This window comes from Melospiza melodia, chromosome 9 (assembly GCF_035770615.1).
Source record: "Melospiza melodia melodia isolate bMelMel2 chromosome 9, bMelMel2.pri, whole genome shotgun sequence".
NCBI classification, from domain to species: domain Eukaryota; kingdom Metazoa; phylum Chordata; class Aves; order Passeriformes; family Passerellidae; genus Melospiza; species Melospiza melodia.
In genome coordinates this window covers 29,348,882-29,371,975 of record NC_086202.1, presented here as the reverse complement: position 1 = coordinate 29,371,975, position 23,094 = coordinate 29,348,882, and the positions used below count along the sequence as shown (strand labels likewise).

The following is a 23,094-nucleotide window of genomic DNA, read 5'->3' as shown; positions in this document are numbered from 1 at the left end:
TTAAGCTTCTTCCCTCCAATAGTCCCTTGCTCCATTGAGACAAAATGTCACAGATCCCAGTCCTTCTATGATGCCATTTTCCATTTTGGTCTTAAAAATTGGCAGAATGTGAAGCAATTCTCACCACTGTCACTGGGTTTGTGCTTTTATGTTGGCCAGAAATATTGACCCCTGCATGGAAACACAGTCCACACACACACACACACATATACATATGCAACTGCTAATTTGCATATATATAGGAAAGGACTGAAAAATAAAATTACAAAAAGGCTTTTAAAGAGGGAGTCGATACCAAGAGCTGAAAACAAAAATGACTTAACTAGAGACCCTAAAGAGAAAAGATCTTACCAAGTATGATAGACAAATTTTCAGTTAAGTCCCTCTGTACAAAGTATTTCCACATTTATAGGACTGACTGGTTTAAGAGTTCTTTACAGGTGTCCATTGTATCATGTATACACCCTTATAAGTTATACTGGATGCACAGCTCCATATGGAAGAAACAGAGTTGGTAGGAGGTACCTTTGAAAAACCTGGCCCCAGAACCAGAGACAGGTTATTTTTCCATGACAACAAGTAATAGATATATTTCTCTCTCCGTGCTAAATTAGTCTCAAAGCAACACCCTCCATCAGAGAAAGACCTTGAGGTGCTCTTATAATACAACTGAATGACAAATGGAGCACTTTAACTGGATTTTTAACAGCCCTAAAATTATTAAAATTGTGAACTTTAAATAATTATATTTCAACCAGTGTTTTACTAGTTCTCTCCCTACCTTCTCTGATTTTAATTTTCTCACTTGTCAGCATGCCTTGGCAGTGAGAACAAGAAAGACCTCAAACCTTTGCTGATTGCCTTCCATGCAATCTGATTTCTATAAATTAGAAGTTGCTGATGGGAAAGCAGACAGCACTACCCTTTGATCAAGATACACATCTTGATCTCTTTTATCATTTTTTAAAAAAACAATAATATTACAACAAAAAAAAAATCATCATACAAGCTTTTCGATCAAAGTGTGTCACTGTCTGCTTCCCAGTCGACATACTGCCAGTAAATTGGCGCGGTGCCCGGAATGCGCAGGCAGCAGCTGGTGGGTTTGATTACCATCTGTATAGCCACTAGTGTAGAAAATATTATGTCTCCATCTAGTGGGCATCTGCAGTTTACAGGAAATTTCAAAATGGGTTGGAGCAGACTTCCGTGCGTGGCGGGAGCTTCACGCGACTCCCCAGCAGCAGAACTGGGCTGTCTGAAACAAGGAGGCCTTTGGAGTTCCATCCCGCCCCAGTTCCATCCCTGTGCTGGCACCTGTCCTTGAAATAATGTTTTCTGCAAAGGTATTCATAGAACAACTATGTCTGTTCTCACAACAAACCACCTCTTCCCAGTGCTCTGCAGCACCCTGGAAGCCTTGGTGGCCAAAATCTGAAATGTAAAAGAGGTAACAGGAAACGGAATGTGAGAGCAAGGATGCCATTAATGACCAGAACTCCTGAAATAAACAATAAGGAATGAGATAAATATGCCTAGACAATGTTTCCCTTTATATTAAAATAATACAAACTGCCCCCCAACTACTTAATGGCAGAACAGGTAAAATGTCTATTAACCCTCTCATATAGTTTCTGATAACATCCTTGACTGAAGAGCAACAGGGGTAACACAAGATACACAAGCCTGTTTATCAGGAGAGTGCTAAGGAAACAGTCTTGGAACACAGATTTTAGAATCCATGTGGCCACCCAAAGGAGAAACTGAGGCACAAGCCACACTAGGACAGCTCTCACAACAGTCACAGGACTAGAACAAACAGTTAATAAAGATAAATTCTACTCCACTCATTACACCTCGCTCCTTTTCATCGATTTCCATCCTTTTTGACAACTACTCCACCAGCAATGTACTGACTGGGCATATTTTATGCACAGCCATCTACTGTGAAAACCGTATCCTAATGAAGAATATCAGTACAGCAAAATGAAATAAAAACCAACAAGATCATACTATTGATTTTCTCCATCCACACAGACCAGACCTAAATTCCCTTAGCTTGAGAAATCTGTTGAGATAACTCTCCAACACAGGATGATTACATTTCATTTAATGACTTTTCTGAATGCACGATAGGTCCTGTAACAACTCCTCTTGTTTTTCTGAGTATCTTTTAATAAAGTTGTCCTAAATGTGTTTTGATTTGACACCTAAACTGGTTACAGTAAAGCATTTTTTATTTTTATCATACATTTTGTTACATTAGAGGTGAGTATTACATTATAAATAATTCATTCAAAGGAGCTTCAGTTTAACAGCACCTAATAGACACAGTCACTTAAGGCAGCACACTGGCAAATTCCAGCTTTAAATCAGAAGCTGATCTTTCTTCACATAAAAAAATGAAACTTCTCAGAAGAAAGCATCAGTTTTAAGAAACTCAGGCGTAAGCACTTAAAAATGAAGTCAGTGTGTGCCAACTACTGACTTTCGTACTAATTTATTATATTGCTTGTTTGTGCAGGAAGAGGATGAGATTTGTTTCAACAGAAACTAGAAGAATTAGAAACGACTGTTGCTCCCTCAACAATTTGCTGTGATAGAAGCTTTATTTTTCAGGTCAGCGCTCTCCATTTTTGATTGCTCAATGGGAGTGCCACAATGGCTAAAAAAAGAATGCTCTGAAACTTCAGGAAATAGAAACTGCTGACTACCTGGTGAAGGAATAATGATTTATAATATATGAATAGGGGCAATAATTGGATAGCAGGCTGTACTCAAAAAAGCCTTAATTCACAGACCTGACATCAGAAAGTCATAATCCATCGATCTAGCATCAGAATGATGGATTATGACTTTTTGAGAACATGTAGATATGTCAGCTTCATGAGCATTCCGGGAACCGTAGTCCAAATTGTTTTACTGAGATCATTTGAACAATTGCAGCTTTTTCCAATAAAGCCGATGCACTAATATTTTGAAATATAAAAGTTCTGTTGTTTTTTTTTTAATCCTAAAAATCCTCCAACTAAATATCACAGGTTGCCATAACTTGAGATTGAAGATTTATTTTTTTTAATTGCTTAGAAGTTGTGTGATTTTCTAACAGACATGACAAGAAGTTTAAAACCTAATTGCTTTTTATGTCAAAAAAGTTTCCTATTCGAGTTTGGAGGCAAAATTAACAAGGTGTTTTCTTTCAGGAAAGAATTGACATATTCTATGCATGTTCCCCCCCGGTCTACTTTAGAAAAAGTTATTATGTGGAATTAGATAGAATCCTTTATGAAAATAAATAATACTCTTGCAATACTTGAATACCTAGAGGTTGAAATATATTTTTAATAGAGAAGCTTTTGACATTTTAAATTTTAAATTTAAAAAAGACAGTTGGAACTTCACTATCCTCATAAAAAAAAAAAAAAAAAAAAAAAAAAAACAAAAAAACAAACATGGGCTAAGGTTATTGAATAAAATATTCACAAAAGTTCCAGAGATCATTTCATTGAGCACTGCATACTTATTTAAACGTAAACCAAGATTTCATTCATAAAATTCCATTGCAAAATCTTCCACTGGATTTTCCCCATTACAATTAAGTGAAACCACCTCTCAATGAACAACTGTGACATTAGACTAATTCAGGGGCTCAGATGTGTAAGACCTCTTCCAAAAATGCTTTCTGCTTCAGTGAAGTGTTGAGAATAAAAAGAAATCTAAAACATTAAATCCAAAATATTACTAAGTATTTTCAATGTATACTCATATTAAAACTATAAAAAACCTGTGACTTAAACATCTTCCAAAGGTATAAGAACTTTATGTTATACAAGTAACAAGGGCTAAAGGGCAAAAGAAACAAACCAAACCAAGCCAGCATTGCATATGCCCCTATTTTTTTTCTGGAAGTTCATTTGTGTGGGAGGTTGAGTTTCTCCTTCTCTAGTTTTTCTCACCTTATTTTCTTTCTTACTCACAAAATGTTCTAATGGGGGCTTATTAATAAAGGAACTACTTAGGTGAAGTTTTTATTTGATACCCCCTCCCCCTTTGGTCTGTTCCTGAATAAAGGTACCACAGAGGAAATGTCACAGGGCTCTTTTATAATGGCTGAAATAATTTCTTTCACTAAGTCCTATGTATACATTAAGTAAAGACATCCTGGGTCCAGTGTCAACCCAGATTTCAAAGCAAACAATAACAACAACAAGACCAAAGGAAAGAGAAAAGCTGCAGGAAAAAGAATGCACTTTTTAGAGCAGACAGAAGTGATTTACTTCCTTTTGACAACTAAATATTAAATGGCTAATAAAAAAAATCACTGCCACGTTCCACAAACTCCTTCCTCTAAACACACCTAACATTCATAAAAGTCTCACATAAAGGAATCACGTGACTGAAAAGCAACTACTTCTTTAAAAGAGCCTTAAGCAACAATCACACTGCACAACTGACCAAAAGAGAGGGCACCTCATGCCATTAACTTTTCTGGGGAACTACCATTGGCAGGCTGTAATTACTCACTTGAAGGCAGTCATGAGGACACCATGCCCAACTGTTCTCTGCCTGTGATTTATATGCCTGAGGTAATGACCAGTGGCCAGAATATCAGTGTGGCAGTTCCCTTCAAAGAGCCCATTGTGCAGCACCAAACTGGTTCACTATTACTTCATCACCAAACCATCTTCTACCTGCATTTTCCTTGGATCCTTTTCCACCTAAGTATTCATCCAGCTCAACTCATTAAGCTCATGCCATTGAATGAGATCAAGCAGGAGGATGGCTACAACCTTTCCAGACTGAAAAAGACTAAACCCTTCGGACTGCATGCAGGGGAAGACATTGAGCATCTCCCAATTCCTCCAAATATTTGGAAGTGTGCATTAGTCCTACCCCTTTCTCTTGTAATTGAACTGGTTGTTTCCTTTGTCTCCACTGACACCACTAACTCATTTAATGTATGTTATGAAGCACCAGTCAGATGTTAAGTTTCTGCCTTTAATGATGTGTGCTTGAACCAATGACCTTGAAGTGCAAGGCACAATAGATCTTTACCATTCCCTCAACAGCCAGGCCTTTATTCATCAAGTTTATAAGCAAAACCTGTGTGCAAAAGGAACACTTACTCACTATTATGGTCATTCTGCTGGGGCTGTACATTGAACGGAAAGAATATGAGTCATAAAGTGCATGGGTTAGTAAAATTTAAATCAAGAAAATGTTTAATACTGAGCCATTTCATCTTTTTCCAAAGTTCAGCAAATTTAATACAAAGCATTGAAATTGCACTTCAAGCCCTAAGGCTTGCAATGTTGGAGCCTGCCTGATTAACATAATTAAAAGAATAGCATAACTCAAAATTTAGTAAATAATTAAATATATGCAGACCTATTGTTTACTTCCAACTGATAGCATGATTCTACCTAAAAAATTGCACTGCTTCATAGCTGACAAGTTGCTAGAGCACACCCCGTTTTTCTTGCTGTGCATATGATTCAAAAAGCAGAGGTTAAACACAGAAATTAAAAAAAAAAAAAGGGGGAATTCTATTTTTGGTCACAGTGGTGCTTAGTTTTTTCCTCTCTTTTTTTACAATAAGCAGGTGTTGCTGAAGAGGTGAAAAGACTCATGGTAGGAGGACATTGAGCTTGAGAAGGGTAGGAAAATGCTTCCTTGGAAAGAATTGTCCTCCCCTTCCACAGTCACTACATATCTTGTATTGCATTTTCCTGCCTTAGCCAAGATCCGGCTTGCAGGAAAAGCCAAGCTATATCCATTAGATAACTGGAGGTACACAGCTTGTGAGACCTGATCCAGAGGACTGCTCAACAAGGGCAAAGCTGACAATTTTACGTGGCATAAAATTCCTGCCTTACACAGTGCTTGTGAGCCACACTCACACCTGCATGGCCACAGAGGGCTCCCAGAGGTCACAGAGACAGATTTTATGGGATGGAAATCTTATTTTCTTGACCCTGAAACCACAGAAAAAGTGCTTACTTTTTCTCCAAATGTTGCCTGCTTATCTTCATTCTCTCCTACAACAATTCTGCCTTCTCCTTCAACCACCACGCTGATCAGCAGCCCCTCCCAACATATGAGGTGGAAAGCCAACGACAAAATTAAAACAAGTTGGCAAATGTACCTATATATACATATTTCATGTTAGCACAGTTATGCTTCAGAAATTATGGCAACAGCAATAGAATTCTGCTGCTGTGATCATGGATAATCAAAGCAAGTGAAAAAAAAAAGCCAGTGCTGAAATATTTTCAAAGGTATGAAAGTCTTTACTGTTGTGTAATTTAAATTTACTTGCCATCACTTGAAATTTCCTTTCGTCTGCGTGATTAGAATTTAAATGTTCCCAAAGTACATTAACAAATATAATTCCCGTTGTATTGCAGATATACTGCAGCAACCTCCTCTTAATGCTGAGCACTAACTAGGCTCCTTAATTCACTACAGAAAACACAAAGCACAATTAGTTAAATGTTTTCAAATGAAGTCTTATTTGGGAATGACCCACAAGATGAACCAATACAGCACTTTCTACTCTACTTACACATACACACATACAACCACACATCACAAAGTTGTAGTAGTATCTTCTACAGCTGTAAATATGGGATGTTTGCATTAGGGAGAGTGTTTTTAATGTAACATTTTTCAGTTTGAGGCCAAATTTTGCACATTACACGCCATGGTAATATACTGTTTATTTTCCATACAATCCTAGCAGTTCCCCTGAAATTACTCGGGGCACAGTGTATTGAGGAAACATGAACTGAATGGTAAATCTTAGCAGCTCACTCAAAATGTTATACTCGACAACAGTAACAGAAGGACAGACCTTACAGCAATAGGGTAATAGTAACAGAAGGACAGACCTTGCAAGCCTTCTCATGCAATATCACATGAAAAATTTGTCTAAGTCACCATCCCAAATTCTTTAATTTTCAAATTCAAGATATTTTTGATGAATTGAAATTACTGTTCCCTGAAGACAGAGTTCCAGAGCACATTAATGTCACATCAAAGATTTTATGCAGCCTGAGTAAATTGGATCTTAACTGGGAAGTAGTTGACAGAGTCAACCTGAAAGCCAGGTAAACATGAAGCTGCAACACCCTGCTGAAACACAACTATTTATTGTAGCATTGGTCAAGTTCAGTGTACTTTTCATGAGCAGATTTAATTTTTCCCCACCATACTGATCTTATCAGATGTAACAGGCAGAATCCTCTAAATAGCACAAATCTATAAAAATGACCTTTTATGTACCTGAATTCCATAGAGCAGGGTTTAGTTTGTTAAGTCATGCTACCTTTTCATTACTCTTTGTCCATTCTTCTCCAATTGATTTGGTAGAAGGAGAAAATGAAAATTTAAAAAATCAAATTCTGTATGTCTGGATAGGTTAGAGCTATTGGTACCTATCTGATTAAGCAATTTATTTTGCTACTAAAATTGCTAGCATGTTAACAGATAAATGTTAAGGAAGAAAGCAGATTTGTCTTCTTAATTGTATTGGTTCACTACAAAATGAAACAAAACCTACTCATGTTATGGTCTGCAAAACCCTAAATGTATTAAAATGGCAATCAAGCTCTGAAAAACTTTAGGGCTTAATTCCCAATTCCTAGAGCAACTCAGTCCCCTGTGTAACACACAATGCCCTGTTGATCATTTAATGTATAACCTTTAAACTTTCCCATTTCCCAAATAACCTTCCTTACCACAGATTTCTACATTTTTTTCTAATGCATATGGTTTGCTGCTTATTATTTTTTGTAATGTTTCCACTATTAGGAAAGAAAGAAAAACCCCAGCAATCCAGGAGACAAAGTCAATTTGTCAAATATTAAGATTCTCCTAGCCTGTCAGATTTCTAAGCTTGTCCAATGTCTTTCATTTGTATCCAAAATTAATAAAGTCTATCCATGCTGTATGATTTTCCAGTTGCTCTGATTCTGATTATGCACAATAATTTGTAATTTAAATTCACAAAGATGTGCCAATGTAGCAATGTATTTATGTTGTCAGTTTTAAAGGCTTGGCCTTTTTGACTCTGATACCAAAGCCCTGTTCTTTCCACCCACTATAAAGTTCCAGTAATGCTTGGACTGACCAATTACTGCTGGTAATTTGATTATGTATTCTCTTTCTTTTATTATTTACCCATTTAACTGAGGATTGATCAGAACAAAGAGACAATTAAATATACTGCAATAAAACCAGTATGAATAACAAGAGTAGAAACTGAAGACAAACCAGCAGTAGTTCAGAAACACAGAGATAAGACTGAAATCCTGTCTTTAACTACTCCTATTGTGTTTGGCCACGTTAGGGTTGCAGAGAAAAGGATATTAATTTCATATTCAGTAATTCAGAGAGCTCTATTTGCAAGCAAGGAGGAAGGACAAAAGATAAAATCTGTGTCATGGTAAAATAAGTAACATTTGGCTCCTTATTTCCACCTTGACAATTTCTTGATTTCTCAAACAAAACATGATTATTAAACAGAAATTAATGGTTCAGCGCACAGTTCTAGGCATGCAGTATTGATAGACTCAAGGGGTCATTCTCAAAATTGACAGAAACATAATGACATTTTTAGAAATTCCACTGCAGGGCACCACAGTGAACCAATGGTAGGATTATTAAAAAAAAAAAAAGCCACACAAAAAACCAACCATCCCCTCCTACCCCCCCTCCCCACCCCAAAGTCAGCTACCTAGGCTCTAGTCCTCACTTCCTTTTAATCTAGACCTGCCAGGACAACAGTAACACTAAAAACTGACAATAGTTTATTATGAGAGTAACACTAGTTCATTGGAAATCTGACCATTACAGGTAATTTAACATTTCTCCAAAAGTAAGTATTCAACTATATCCTAATTCCTGACGAATACAAAAAGCTGGCACATCTTTCTTAGAACAAAAGAAAATCATTAAGATCCTAAATGTATAACAGATAGAGACAAAAATGATAAATGGGCACCATGAATACAAAATGAATGCTAAGAAAAACGCTGAGGGAATGTAAAGTAGATATTCAAAGTAGAATAATCTCTAAGGAACATCCTTAGCACTCTTTCCTTTTATTATATAAGAGTACTATATGCATTGGTTGCAATGTATTGCAATCTTTTCACAACACACAATATCCAGTAAATCTAGAAATAGACCTGAATTCCAGCCTGTTAATGCCTGAAACTTGTCCACAGCCTTGATCAATGCAAAATTCAAGACATGTCAAGCACAGGATGTTCTCACAACTCCGAGACCATATTTGGATGGCCTTCCTATAAATGAAGCATGCAACATTCATCTTTATCAATTAAAATCTATGTCATTTCCTTAGATTGTGTTCACAGGCCAAATTTGATATGCACAGTCAAAATAAATGACAGTGCAAATGCACAGGAGATATTTTTCCTTACCTCGTATTATTTGAATAGAACAGAATCAACACATCAAGCACAGGAATTCTAACACTAAGAAAATAGTCATATGTGTATCAGAATGTTATTCATGCAGAATGACCTGTTCTGTGGGAGTAGTAACAATATTTTCTGCAATGTGTATTTACAATATTGTGGGATTCTTGTAGAACCAAGCAAGAAGTCAAAAGGACCACTTGTCATAAAAATGGAAAGCAGAATGTTGAGGTATTTCAGCCAAAAACATCTGTGTTTGTTTAGGAATTATCCTGGACACAACACCATCTGCAATGTAACCCTGCAGAACCTACATGGGCTCTAACATAGGCTTTGCAGGCAGAGGACAAAATATGAGGATGAAGTCAGCCAAAAAAAAAAAAAAAAGCTGAGCACTCACCATATAAGCACCTTAATGTCAGCCAAACAGTCTGCCCACTCTAACAAGTAGGAAAGAGCAAACAGTAAGTATAAACAATTAAGTATTTCTCCTCTTTGCCTTAAGCTGGCCAAGAAGAGATTCAGGATGAGTTCACTACCAAATTTTCAACAGCACACATGGAAATCCAAACCAAAAAATATTTTAGATAATAATCTTAACTGTGAAGAACACCAAAAGGCTCCAGCTGTTGTGATTTCAAGCCTATCTGATGTTTTCTGAGTGCTCAAAACACATAATGGAGTCTCAGCTTCCACACAAACACAGTGGACTTGTGGGAGACTCAGGCAGCACAAGGTTAGTTAAGGCTGATGGAAGAGGCAGATGGGAGCCCATTTCCCAAATCAGAAGAGGAGAGAGTGAGGCTCAGTGGACTGGAGCTGGTGGGAGGTGGCCACCAGCCCACACTGAAGAAGGGATTGGAAGGACAGAATTTCCACCTTGCTCTGTCGCTAGCAGCCTGCAAGTGACTGCAGCCTTGGGATCAAATGGTGGAGGAAACTGCAGACAGGAGAGAAAGGGGCCAGAGCCCTGCACTGCCACATCTGGGCTACCTCACCCTGATCTCTTTGCTCACCAGTGCAGGGGAAGGAGGGCATGGAGACCACACTGCACCCAACATATTTGGTATGTACAGGCTCTCCTTCCAGTACCATTTGGCAGCTTATTCCCATATTTCTGGTGCCTTACAATATTGTTGCAGTATTGTATTCAGACTCTCGTGAAAGGATCAAACATTATGCTTTGGATAAACTCCATCCCTTTGCCAAATGTTTTCCTCATTTAAGCACTAATAAAAACATTTTGAATGATTACACTTAACCTAAACTGTGCTGAAGTCTTCCAAAAGTCTAGCAAGCTTCAGAGAACAAATAATAAAAATGCTGAAGAAAACAGTTGTTTTGTTAATATTCTATTTACACAGCTGGATCCTTAGGAATTTTATCCATCTATATATTTAGTAAGCAAGGCAAATTAATGCTTAGAATTGCCATTTCCTCAGTGAAAAACAAACCATTAAAATGAAAAGGCTCCCCCACAATCTGTCTCTCTCTGCCCCATTCCAGATAGACATGCTCACCTCCCCCGTAGCCATGAACCAAGAAGTAACTGGAGAGGATTCTTCACAGACAGATGTAATTTATAACAAAGGCAGGAAAAGGCAACCCTAACACAGAGCTTGCTGCCCTTCCTATAAAGTTCATATCCTTAGCAAGAAAAAGCAGAGAATAATTTGTTTGGTTTCTGTACTCAACTCCTTTTTCTTTTATTGTGAAAAGTTTCCATTGTCCTTTTATGTTTTGATTATTGAGTAAGTTTAGAGACTTGCCAAATAGCCCTAGATTGTTAACAGACCACCACTATTTAGCTCTGAATGCTTTAGCAAAATAAAGGCACAGTTCACATTAATATTAGATGCCCTCATTTTATTTATTATCTTTCCTTTGAAATTTAAACAATTTTCTTAGCTAAGGTTTATTAAATGTAAACTTAAGTAGCAATATAAGTTACCTCAAATACCAACCAGACATCCTATAAAACTTAGCTTTCTAATGAGTAACACTACATTTTGCTGAGCTTAGCATATTTATAGGAAATCAAAATAATGTTTTATGAATTAATATTCAAATACATCAGATTCAATATTCAGTAAAAATACTTTATGTTGTATCTTATGACAAGTTGTAAAATTCAAGGTGGAATTAGAAGACACAAACTTTCTGGTGCATTTTAAAAAGGAACTTTAAAGGACTGTAAAACTTGTCTGTTATTTAGACTTGGATTACATTTGTCCTCATAACATCAACTAAATGGATGAAAATTTATTAAAATGTATATTGATTATAAATCATCATGGTAAAGAAATGTCATGCTATTTATTTATATGAATAAGGTCAACATGTTATTCATAACATAAGGTCACAAGATGTATGAATTTGATACTTAAATATTCACCCGTGGGGATACATTCCCATGAAATATTACATCACTTGCCCATTCCACCAATACTTTTATGAATGCAATTTGATTTTCAAGATGATGAAAAGCTGCAGATAAAGGTAAGGGGTACAAAACAGTTGTTAATTGTACTTTAAGGTCATGGATCTCTGTCAGTCAATTACCAAATATTATGCAGGAAATCTTGGAAACAGGGCAACTGCTCTGGAAAACCAGTCTCCAGTAAGTCAAACTGTACAGGCACCAAAATGGTACCTTCTGGCAAACAACTTTAAAAAAGGGCAGCTAAATTTGAACCACCAAATATAAACAAAATGTGGCACATTCTTGAATAACTCCTTGATGCCTGCTACTTTACATGGAAGAGTTTGACACTGAAAATAGCACTGTACTGCAGCAGACATAATGCATTGGGCTCAAAATAAAATGTGTCTCTACTTTTTTTCAGCAGATTCCTTTCAAGTTACGTCCTTTGAACTTCCTAAAGTTGAGTTATTGCGCGAATAACTTGCTGCCAATGTGCCAGCAGTGACCTACCTGGCTCTCACCAGCATATGTACAAAGCCCTTCCAATGTTTTCCACACTGGCTGATAAAGAATCCTGTTTTCTAGATTCCTGTCTCCCCAAGCAAGCTGAGGACCCCTAGACTGTGTGGGTCTTGCTCCAGCAGAGCCAACTATGCTGTATGGCACCATGATGGAGCTGGGGCTCTGAAATCACCTTCAAAAGCACTGCTTTTGTGTCAGGGAGTTTAAACACAGACATGTGAGAATAGCAATCCTCTTAAGTGTTTATTTTTTTGTTTTAAACTGGAATTAAATCAAACTGCAAAATTCTCAGATTCTCCTATGAAACAAAATTACAGATCTTTGCTCAGCTCCAAGTACTTTTTTCATGCTGGTCAAGTTAAACAATTAGAATTTGCAAAGGGCATCAACAGATTGAGGTATTCTGGAATACTAGAAAAGTAAAACAAAATTCATATCCTAATAGTCTGTCCTCAGCTACTTTGCTTAACCACTTAAAAACGTCTCCAAGTCAATACATTTCTGCCACTCTCAATGTCTTCTATTAAAATTTACATCTTGATTGATAACCATTTTTAAATGTGCTGTAGTCGTCTGATAGAGTGCTTCATCATTTGGGTCATAGAACATTCTGATGAATAGCAGAAACAGGCTGTCATTAATGCACTGACTATCCTTCCAATCAAAGCCTACAATTCCTAGCTGACCTGCATTCCAGCAAATAAACAAGTCATTACTGCTCTTATCCCAACTATGTATGCTTACATACATTCAAACACATACACACACACACGATTCCATACATATGGAAATCAAGCAACTTCCTAAATAAATAATTAAAAACTCATAGAGCACATCTGTGTATATATTAATTCCTGCATAGTTCCAGAATTGTTTTCCTGCCAAGAATTGAAGTTTTTTTCCCCCTCTCTCTCTAAGATCATACAGTCAAAAAATGTGATGCTTTGTCAGTTGTACAACTGAAGTAAATTGATCATGAGCCTCTATTTTTTTCCTCTAATATATTTAGTTTTTCATCCTCCAGGGTGCTGAGCAATGTGACCTCAGTCACTTCTCAGTTTAATTCTGTGCATGTGAATAGGTCCATTGAAATTAAAGCTCCCAATTTTTTAAGACTGGCTGGGTCAGAACCATGGTGCTCAGCACACTGAAGGCACAGCCCATGTCAGTTATCTGGCACTTGTCCTGCCTGAATTCTTTTCTTTCGTGACTTCACGCATGTTACTGAGTTAAGAAGCAGGCTTGTTTTGTATTTGATGTTTCCTAAGAAAATAATTTAAAAAACGTTTTCTTAATCACTCTCTCCACCAGCTCTCTGGAGCTCTCATCAGCTCTTAGGGCAGAGCAGTTCAGCTACCAAAACTTGGGAATGTTAAAAGTTCATTAGAAGATCATCAGCATGTGACCTACATGGAAATTAACTGCTAAGCATCAGTGTAGCTCCCCTACTGACAAATGAGTATACCAATAGAAGCTTTGGGAAACAAAGGCTGTTTCTACTAGACAACAGACGCTTAAATATTTGAAGTAGCGCTGCATAAAATTCCAACAGACTCCACTTTTCATTCAGACTAATCACAAATCCTTCAAGATCTCCAGTTCAGCCATAGCAAGCCTCAAGATCAAAGAGCTGGATATCTGTGAATTTTGTCAAAAACCCACTGGCTCTCCAGCTGCTTACTTCAGTAATCTGGACTTGGGTATGGCACACTTCTGTAATGGACATCAAAAATTTTCCTTTAGACATCAAAAGACTGAGTACCAGTTTTAAACATCTACAATCAGAAAATAATGAACCTACTCCTGGAGCTGTAGTTTTGATCTTCATAGCAGCAAAGGCTTGAGGAACATGTTTGAAGGAAAAACTAAATAAGAGCATGGAAATTAAAGAGAAATGGAATGTAACACAACATCAATTTATCAAAGATACACGATGCCAGACTAATTTCATAGTAAATTAAATAAATAATTTTCTAGACAAAAGCAATGTGAGAGACATGATCAATTTATGAGCAGACAGGAATACCACACAGATGGGACTGAGCGCCCTTGAAGTCTATTCACTCTTGTATTCAATGACAAATTGGGAGGTGACATTGTGGGGACATCTTTTTTTAAAGCCCATAGTGCACTGGGAGTATCTCAGCTAGAAAATGCAATAACAAAGGAGAACTAGAATAGCAGATGTACAATGCGATAGGCACACGATACAGGTATAAAACGCTTCTAGGACCTATCATGTAGGCTATTCCCAGCAGAGGAAAAGAAAGCACTATTGATATTTTACAAGGCCTTGCTTTTATCTCAGCAACAATATTATGTCAGTTTGGTCACTTATGTTCTAACAAAACTGATTTAAAGAGGAACAATTATAGAAGAAGGCCAACAGGATGACAAGAAGCTGGTATGGATGTAAGCACATGTGTATCAAAGTCTACCTTTAAAGCAAAGATTACAGAAGGCTGGCTTTTCTAGTCTAGCTGAATGAAGGCTGACAATAAGATTGCTGTCTCTTTATGCACTAGAAAAATAAACACTGGGGATGGAACGAGAGCTAAAGGTCAATACCAGCACAAATTGTCACAAGGACAAATGCACATAAGCTTGTCATGAATACACCCTGACCAGAAATTGAGGTTTTATAACAATAACAGAAACCAGGCATCAGGGCACTTTCTAACTGAAGAGCAAAGAAAAAAAAAGTTAACTTTTTAAACTGGAGTTTGACAGGTTTCTGAAGAGGATTATGAATGTTTCCCTAAGAGAAAGCAGCATGAGAGTTAACAATTGAAGACATCCCTTCTAGTCCTGTGTTCTTCTTGATGTCTTTGCCATGGTGATATTTAGAAAACAAAACTAAAAACATCAACTCACTGGTTTTTAGGCACTAAAAATATCTGAAACCTCCAGGCTTTGAAAAGCACTCCATTAGCTGGGGAATGAATTTCTGTAGTGTGAACTGATATGCTTATGGAAATATTCTGGTTTCATACATCTCTAAAATGCAGTTCTCAAGAAGTCATGGATCAAATTCATTTAAACAATGATTGATTAACCAATCTAAATATGCAACTCCTAATGAGGATTACGTACCAAAGTCAAGTCCCAGATTGTAGGGCTTTTGCCATCAGAAGAACACAAAGCTTTATTAGCTTTCAAAAAGCATATTCTTCCTATCCATCTCCTTAAACTCAAACAAAGAAGGGATTTTGTTCTAACTTAAAAACAACCCCAACCCATAACTGGAATAAGGACCAGACACAGCCCAAATGCTTAATGCTTCAGAAAGTAGGGAGTACATAGAACAAAAGCATTAATGGAAACCAGTTTGGAACTCTAAGTACAGAGGATGATATCTAGTAACTGCTACAATACTGAATCTGCACTGCCATTAAATTTAATCTTTGATATTTTTATTGCAACCTGACCCACTATGACATCTCTAAAGAAAATTACATTGTACACTACTATTTCAAGAAGTCAAACTTAGCTAGTCATCTGGGCCATAAAATAGCAGATTACTCCATCAGGCTGGCTAAAGCAACTAGGAATAAAACTAGATTTACCAACCACATTATTTTTATTAGGAAATGTTTCAAAGCAGACATAATCCCAAAAGACCTTAGCCTTATACCATCCAAAAATACAAAACAGAGAGGAGCAAAAACCATGAACTGCAGTATAAGGTACAATTTGTAAATGAGAGAAAAAATTTGCCAGATATTGTGTAATATCCTATCAAAGCAAAATATATTAACTAAATGTAGAAATAGAGAAGAATTAACTTCTACACAATTCATGTATTAACAATTTAAACCTTTGTTCTAAGATCTGATGTGTTAATAAGAATTGCTCCATTGACTCCCTGAACATCAATATTTAGTCTGTACTCCTTTTGCTTTCCTTGAAATTGCAGGCCAATATAGGTGTACTAAATCACAGCTAGAGAGCAAAATGCCCAGAACAGGCAGAAGGGAAAAAACTGGTATCTTTAACAGCAATATTCCTGAAGAACTCTGGTATGGTAGCACTGCTTGCATTTTATTTTGGATCACAGCCACAGAACAGCTAAAGCAGAGCTTCTTCTGTAATCATTCTAAATGGGGGGAACTGCTCATAATAGTAACAGGAAAAAAAAGCAATGAATTTACTTGGCAATCTTAACACTTCTCAGCAATTCCTTGTACCGTCATGTTTTCTAACAGGTATTCATGCATACATAATATATAGGTCTTTGTAGATTTGGAATGAAGGAGAAGTAAGGGATTTGATGGCTAGAAAGGCAAGTTTTAAATTTTAAATACTGTCAAAGTAGGTTAGAAGTGTGATGTGTGTTTTATCATCTAATCAAGCATTCATGTCTTTCTGTTTTAACCTTTTTTTTCCTAGGCAATATGATCACCTTAGGCAGTTTGAGGTTTAAAGGCTTTAGCCCATGCAAAAAAAAAAAAAAAAAAAATTAAATTAGCCTGGCATTTTTAATCTTTTTTTAAGACTTGAACACTGTCTGTGTTTTACAGAGGTGGCTTTATTATGCTAGCTGCATCAAATGCAGAATATTAATCAGACTGTGAAGCTCCACTAATTATGTGCTACATTTAAATAACTTACATTTTGTTAAGTGGCATGACCACAGATATTGTATGCATAATCTGAGTTTTGAGTCATTTCCCTTTTCTTGTCTGATTTTATTCTACACAGGAAATGACAGGGTCATTTGAAAATAACTGCAGTGAAAGATCAAAAAGGAAACTTGATTGAGAACACTGTATAATTGCCTGTGCTAGAGAAAAAAAAATTCCAATGACTTTACAACCCATCGCTATAAGATTTCTTTGGAAAACACACACTGTGGTTTCCCTAAAAGGATATCCATTACAACACTGAGTACAGCTTTTATTTGTTGTAGCTGTATCTCTTTTAGAGCAGCAGATCTTCTCCTGAGGGTGCTGGGCTTTTATTCCGTAGGTAATTTTTTCGGTGCACATACTCGCTGAGCTAAAGCCATTTCAGTGGAAGCAAATCAATTCTGTTGAAGCAAGTAATTTCACTGACTCGTCTCAAAGTGTTCATTTGCAAAAGGAGATAATGCTGTAATTAAGCTCTTGGAACACTGCGCTTCTTGTTATTTGGGCAAATCTGGCCATTACAATTTAGAGTGTCCTGTTCCAAGAGAACAGGCTTTTATTGCTGGAGCTAAAGGAAAACTTCTTAGACGTTAGTTGCACTCAGCTTACAGTCAGGATCAGATCCAGCTTTGGGCTGTCGTGTGTCTGCAAGAGCATTTTTTTTGTAGTAAGACACTGGCCTACATAACAGGACAGCAGCCAAACTTTCAGCACATGGATTTCCCAGTTGATCTCCCATTCCCTGAGCAGATGCACTGCAGAGCAAGTGACCCCAGGTGTGTCCCTGCCACAGCCACACACACCAAACCACGGCAGCCCAAAAAACTGTTCATCTAAGGGACTGCAAAATAGAAGTAATGATCTCTTTTATGTATAAGAATTACTAAATAAAACAAAGTTACAGCAAAAGAACTTGAAGTCTATGCTGAGTTCACCTCTCCTCACATTTTAACACATAAAGCAAGCACAAATAATGCCATAAATTTGTATGTGCAGCCTCAATACCTTAAACTTTTACTTATTGAAGAACAATGCATCACCCTATCAAAATGAACTCTAACAGAATATAAGTATTGATTTTCTTGGGTGTTGGAGTGTAGTTGGACAAATTAAAAGCTCTCTGCCATGTAGCTCAGAATACAAAACAGATGGATTGAAGTGAAGTGGCACCATAGGTAAGAGAAGGCCATAAAGGAGTTACAGTTAAAGATTGTCATGCAGGGTTTTGTGACAGTTGTAGCTGCAGACAGCACTTGTTGCTTGGATGGATCATCACCGAAGTCATTCCCTGAAATCCACTCCTACCACTGCCCAGAGGTGCTGGTACCCTCAGCAGAGGTGGTGCTCGCCCAGGGTCTGCCCAGGGCAAGCCCTGTCCTGTGGCTGGGACTGCACATGATCATCTCACCCACCCAGAAAGGAGACTTCAGAAAACCCAAACACATTTCCTTAAAGCTAGCCTGAAACCCTCTAAGATTCATGATTCAAGTTTACACAAGAATTACTTAATCAAAGCCCCATTAAAATCGATTTTACCAATTAAGAAGTGCTAATCACCCATTGATCTGATTACCTAACACAAAACCCCCACCCTAACATAGTAACACTGAAGTTCTGCTTCACCTTTGTATTGACAGTTTTGTCACCAATTTCATCACAGTTGGAATTTTAACCCACCTTGCAAATGACAAGAGTAATTTCCAAATATTTGTATCCGTGTCAAGAAAAGTAATTTTATAATATGGCTACTTAAAAGTAACATGGAAAGCAATTATCTCACATCACCAGAGTCAAAATACCAGCTGAAAGTGTAAAGGAATTTTTCCAGTGCGCTAATTTTAACTTCATTGTGTACTGATAAGCTAAAATATAAGTACCATCAAAAATAATACACTACTGTGCCCCTCTGGGCCATCAGTTGGTTCCTAATAAAATTTTAAAATGGAAATATTTTTTAATGTATAATAACAAATATCCTCAAAAAGCTAAAGGAAGGTTTATTTGATTAATTGAACCTGTCCATTTGATTAAAGGCCATGTTTTGCATCAACACATTCTTATGTAGTTTTTCACATGTAAGTCAGAACACATCACAAAGCTCATTGTGACGCCAACTCACTATTGTTAACTGAATTATTTCAAAATGCTCAGTTTCTAGCTTGTTTCTTTCTTTCTAGTCAGTACAATTAACTCTTGGTGGCTACAGAAGCATGTACAGAACTCTGTACATGCACACATGTCTATGAGGGCTGTGGTCAGACTAGTGTGGCACAGAGCATTTTCTGATTTTGATTGCTGATTTTAAAGCAGAGTCAGACTCACGTTGCTAATTCAAATTACATGCATCAACTTACAAATACCTACACAAAAGTGTTCCTGATTTAACACAACTAATGACTTAACCAAGCAATGCATTTACACTTTTTTGAGATCCCAAATTAATTTTGAATATGAGGATCAAAACATCTTAACTTGCGCTCTTTAATCAGCCGTTTTACGTTAGTAATGCAGGGATGTTGACATGAAGTTGCTTTGAGCAATATAAAACATATGCCATGGTGCACTCGTTAAGGAACTCTGCATAATGAGTTCCATCTATATAAATGACTCACCTCATTACTTAGCACAAGATCTTCTCTACGAACGTGGAAGAGGTATTCATATGCTTTATAGTACTGGAATAAGCTGAAAAACAACATAACGTAGACTATCAGAGCTGTGAGTTTTTGGAAAGGTAACAATATTACAAGTTTTCTTAAACCAAGAGGTACCCTCCAGCATGGTAACAGTCCAAATTTTAAAAAGAAACAGTTGTTTAACTTCTAAACCAACAAGCAGCATATTCAGTTTGCAGGATTTATTATCAGATGGCTGTAGAAAATACAACATGTTACTTAAAAATACATCCACTTAGTCCTTATGAAATTGAACTCCGAGAAGACAAAGTTCTCCTCTGAAAAAAGTAATTCCTGAAACACTTATCACCAGGATACTTATGCCTTTATTATCAGCAATAGCAGACAAGAAGGAAACAAAGCCAAATCGGCTTTCAGATTCTGGGATGGGCTGCCAGTACAGGGAGAAAGTTTGGTCTTGGAACACCAAAACAATAAAGAATAGAAGTATTTATTCTCTCAAGGTCACTTTGCAAAATCAGTGTAGTATTTCCTCTAAGAAAAATTAAAAAAATAGATTAACACACAGCAGTTTTGTGTACTACAACAAAAGTAACTCTAAACAGACTTTGTCAATGGACTAAAATATTCCTTCCTTAAACATGTATGGCTTTCCATTTCACATGTTTCAAATAATTTTGTTTCCTTTTCTAATGATCAATGATACAGCATTTGTTTAACCAAAAGTTTTGTTTGTCATTGTCTGTTACAATTCGTTCTTCTCTTACAATCATGATACAGAACTCCTGGCTTCTGTCACATCATTTTGACATATGATTTAAAATGTTGCTCTGTGATTTCATACCAAGTCCAGGCTGAAGAATGATTCCAGGACTTTATTGCTGTCCTGCCTGCTGTATCCATGAAAGGTACAGCAATATTTGCAGGGAACCTCTGTAACTGGTTCCTGTGCTTTCTGCCTAGGGACAGAACCCAGGTTCTTTTCTTGGGACCCCCATCAGTTGGGTCAGCAATACCTTTGGCTCGGTACTGGCAAGGCCCACATAAGAAGTCTGGATGCCATCACCTAGAGGCCGCCTTCCCCCAAACCCAAAGCACACAGGCAATTAAGTTCTTACAGTATTTGCAATTTCATTTAAGTACATTTTTATTGCAGCACTTCACCAAAGAATTCCTGACATGTTTCAGTGGAAACACAGAAATTATGTTTAAAGAGAGTTCAGGACTTAACCTGGAAATGACTCACACTGATTTATGTAAATATGTGTCCCCTTTCATACACACCTGTAATTTGGTAAAATTCTAACAGGGATTATTTGAAAAAAGACAAAAAATATTTTATGAACATCATAGACACACAGGGAATAAGACATATATCCTTCCAATTGGATTGGCAGAAATTAGTATTTCAAACTTGTTCTCTTATCCTAGTGTTTTTGAAATAAGCCAGTTTTGCAGCACCTAAAAGTCAGGTCTTTTCTTTCCCCTCCCCTCCAAATGTGTTTTGATATTGTTCATGGACTATGCTACAGGTACATATAATTTAAAATATATACCCAAATGTATAAGTAATTATTTCTGGCATTTCTGAATTTTATGTCTTTATTTTTAAAAATATCTCTATTCAACCTGGCACCCCTAATCCTGTATGAAGGAAAAAATTTCTCTATTTAATGGTCTTGAAATCAAATTACATAAATCAGACATCAGCATTTATTTAGAAAAACAGTGTAATTTTCTTTCTTCTATCAGACATTATACAAAATGCTCCTTTTTGTTTCAATTTGCTGTGAACAATTTAAAAATTCCATACCAATGTTTCTAGCAATTACCCAGAAATAATTTTACTTGTGTAAGTAATATTGTTAATAATAGCCCTCTTATGATGTCATATGAGAATCTGAAGGTGATTAACAATGACATATTTCCCCAGCTCCACTGCTTCCTGAAAAGAAAATGTCAGGAGCTACGTTGATGTGTGTTTGCCCAAGGAGACAAGATAAAAAGATGATAACTGTCACCTTCCACCAAACCTGAAGGTGTCATTATAGTTGCTGTACAGTTTGTGCCAATGTGGTTAAGCATTTGTCCCTGTTTCCATTATAAATCCCATGGGTTTACCGCTCATCTGTAAAAATGTGATCTGAACTACAACATGTCACACTATCTTGAGTAGAAAAAAATCTACAGGCTTATCATTTAAAATTAAACAAGAAAAAAAATGCATTGAACTAATACATTAATTTGAATTGGAATAAAACTCAAACTATTTCTGAGTTAATAAAGTTTAAAATACACCCATTTAAGTGTGCAAATTCCATTCTTATTTAGAAAAAAAATCCAGTATCTGAAATAATGGATGGCATAAACTGGACACTTATGATACATTTTACCGTATGTGTGTACATCCATGGCATGGCCACAGCACCCATTTGTAATAAATTAAGCTGTTTGGACATAGAACCCATATCTGATGGCCAAAATACCATTCTGCTGCAAAAGTTTTGCAGCTTGATTGTATTTCTGCCCAGCTAATACTTTGGTTCAAAGTAGGATGGAGCACCTAATCTCTTGGATGAAATTCTTCCGACTGTGAAGGAATTACTTCATGGACAAGATAGCTCTCAATGGATAATTTACACAAGACTTATAGATGTGCTATTTGGAAAGAACATTTGTTCCATATAAATACACAAAAGACAGACAGGAAGGCAGAAGTAAAAGGAGTTGAGACATCTTAAATGCCAAGTTTCCTTTTAGTTTAGGGTTAGTACTTGGCAGGACATTATTTTGCCTGACTACAGAAATTTGAGATTTAAAGGGATGTTCCCATTTTTTATGAGAAGAATCTTAAGTGTTTTATATTTTCCATGAGAAAGAAACAAAAGAAAAAAATCAGAGAGTAGGAGAAAGAGACATATTTTATAGCCCAATTGTAAGAGAAATTGCCTGCAATGGGTTTAAATCCCCCTTTAAATCCAAGTACTCTAAACTCTAAATGGCTACCCTAGTATTTTGCCTTCCCTCAAGAGAAAATACTTTTCTGCATTCAGGAAAACACCCTAAAAACTCCCACTTTGCTGTGTTACATTTTTCCTACAGAAAAGTCAGAAAATTCCCAGTAAATCTAGATATGGATCAGCCATGACTTACTCAATTTTTATGCCCATCTGCCACAAATCCCTCCACCCCCACTTGGGTCAGAAAATGGGCTGAAGGGCTACAGCTGCAGTACAGTGGATGAGCATATTCTACAGGAGTAACTTATCCATCTTCCATCTCCTTGCCCCCGACACTGATGAATGGTTGAACAGCTTGAGAACCGTTGTGTCCATCCTGTGCTGCCAACAGGGGTATGTCAGTGCAGCACTGCCTGAACCCCAGCAGTGCAGTGAAATGGGGTGTACACATGGCTACACAGTCACAACTTTATACAGGGG

The 23,094-nt window shown here is 36.9% G+C and overlaps 1 protein-coding gene across 2 annotated transcripts in view; it reads right to left on the bottom strand.

Annotated features, from left to right (window-relative positions):
- The window catches only part of CABCOCO1 (ciliary associated calcium binding coiled-coil 1), a 50,873-nt gene that overhangs the window by 13,900 nt on the left and 13,879 nt on the right, over positions 1–23,094 (bottom strand). For both annotated transcript variants that reach the window (XM_063162864.1, XM_063162865.1), the window contains exon 5: positions 19,631–19,703. In XM_063162864.1, coding sequence (XP_063018934.1) covers positions 19,631–19,703 — 73 coding nt within the window. The remainder of the gene's footprint in view (positions 1–19,630; positions 19,704–23,094) is intronic.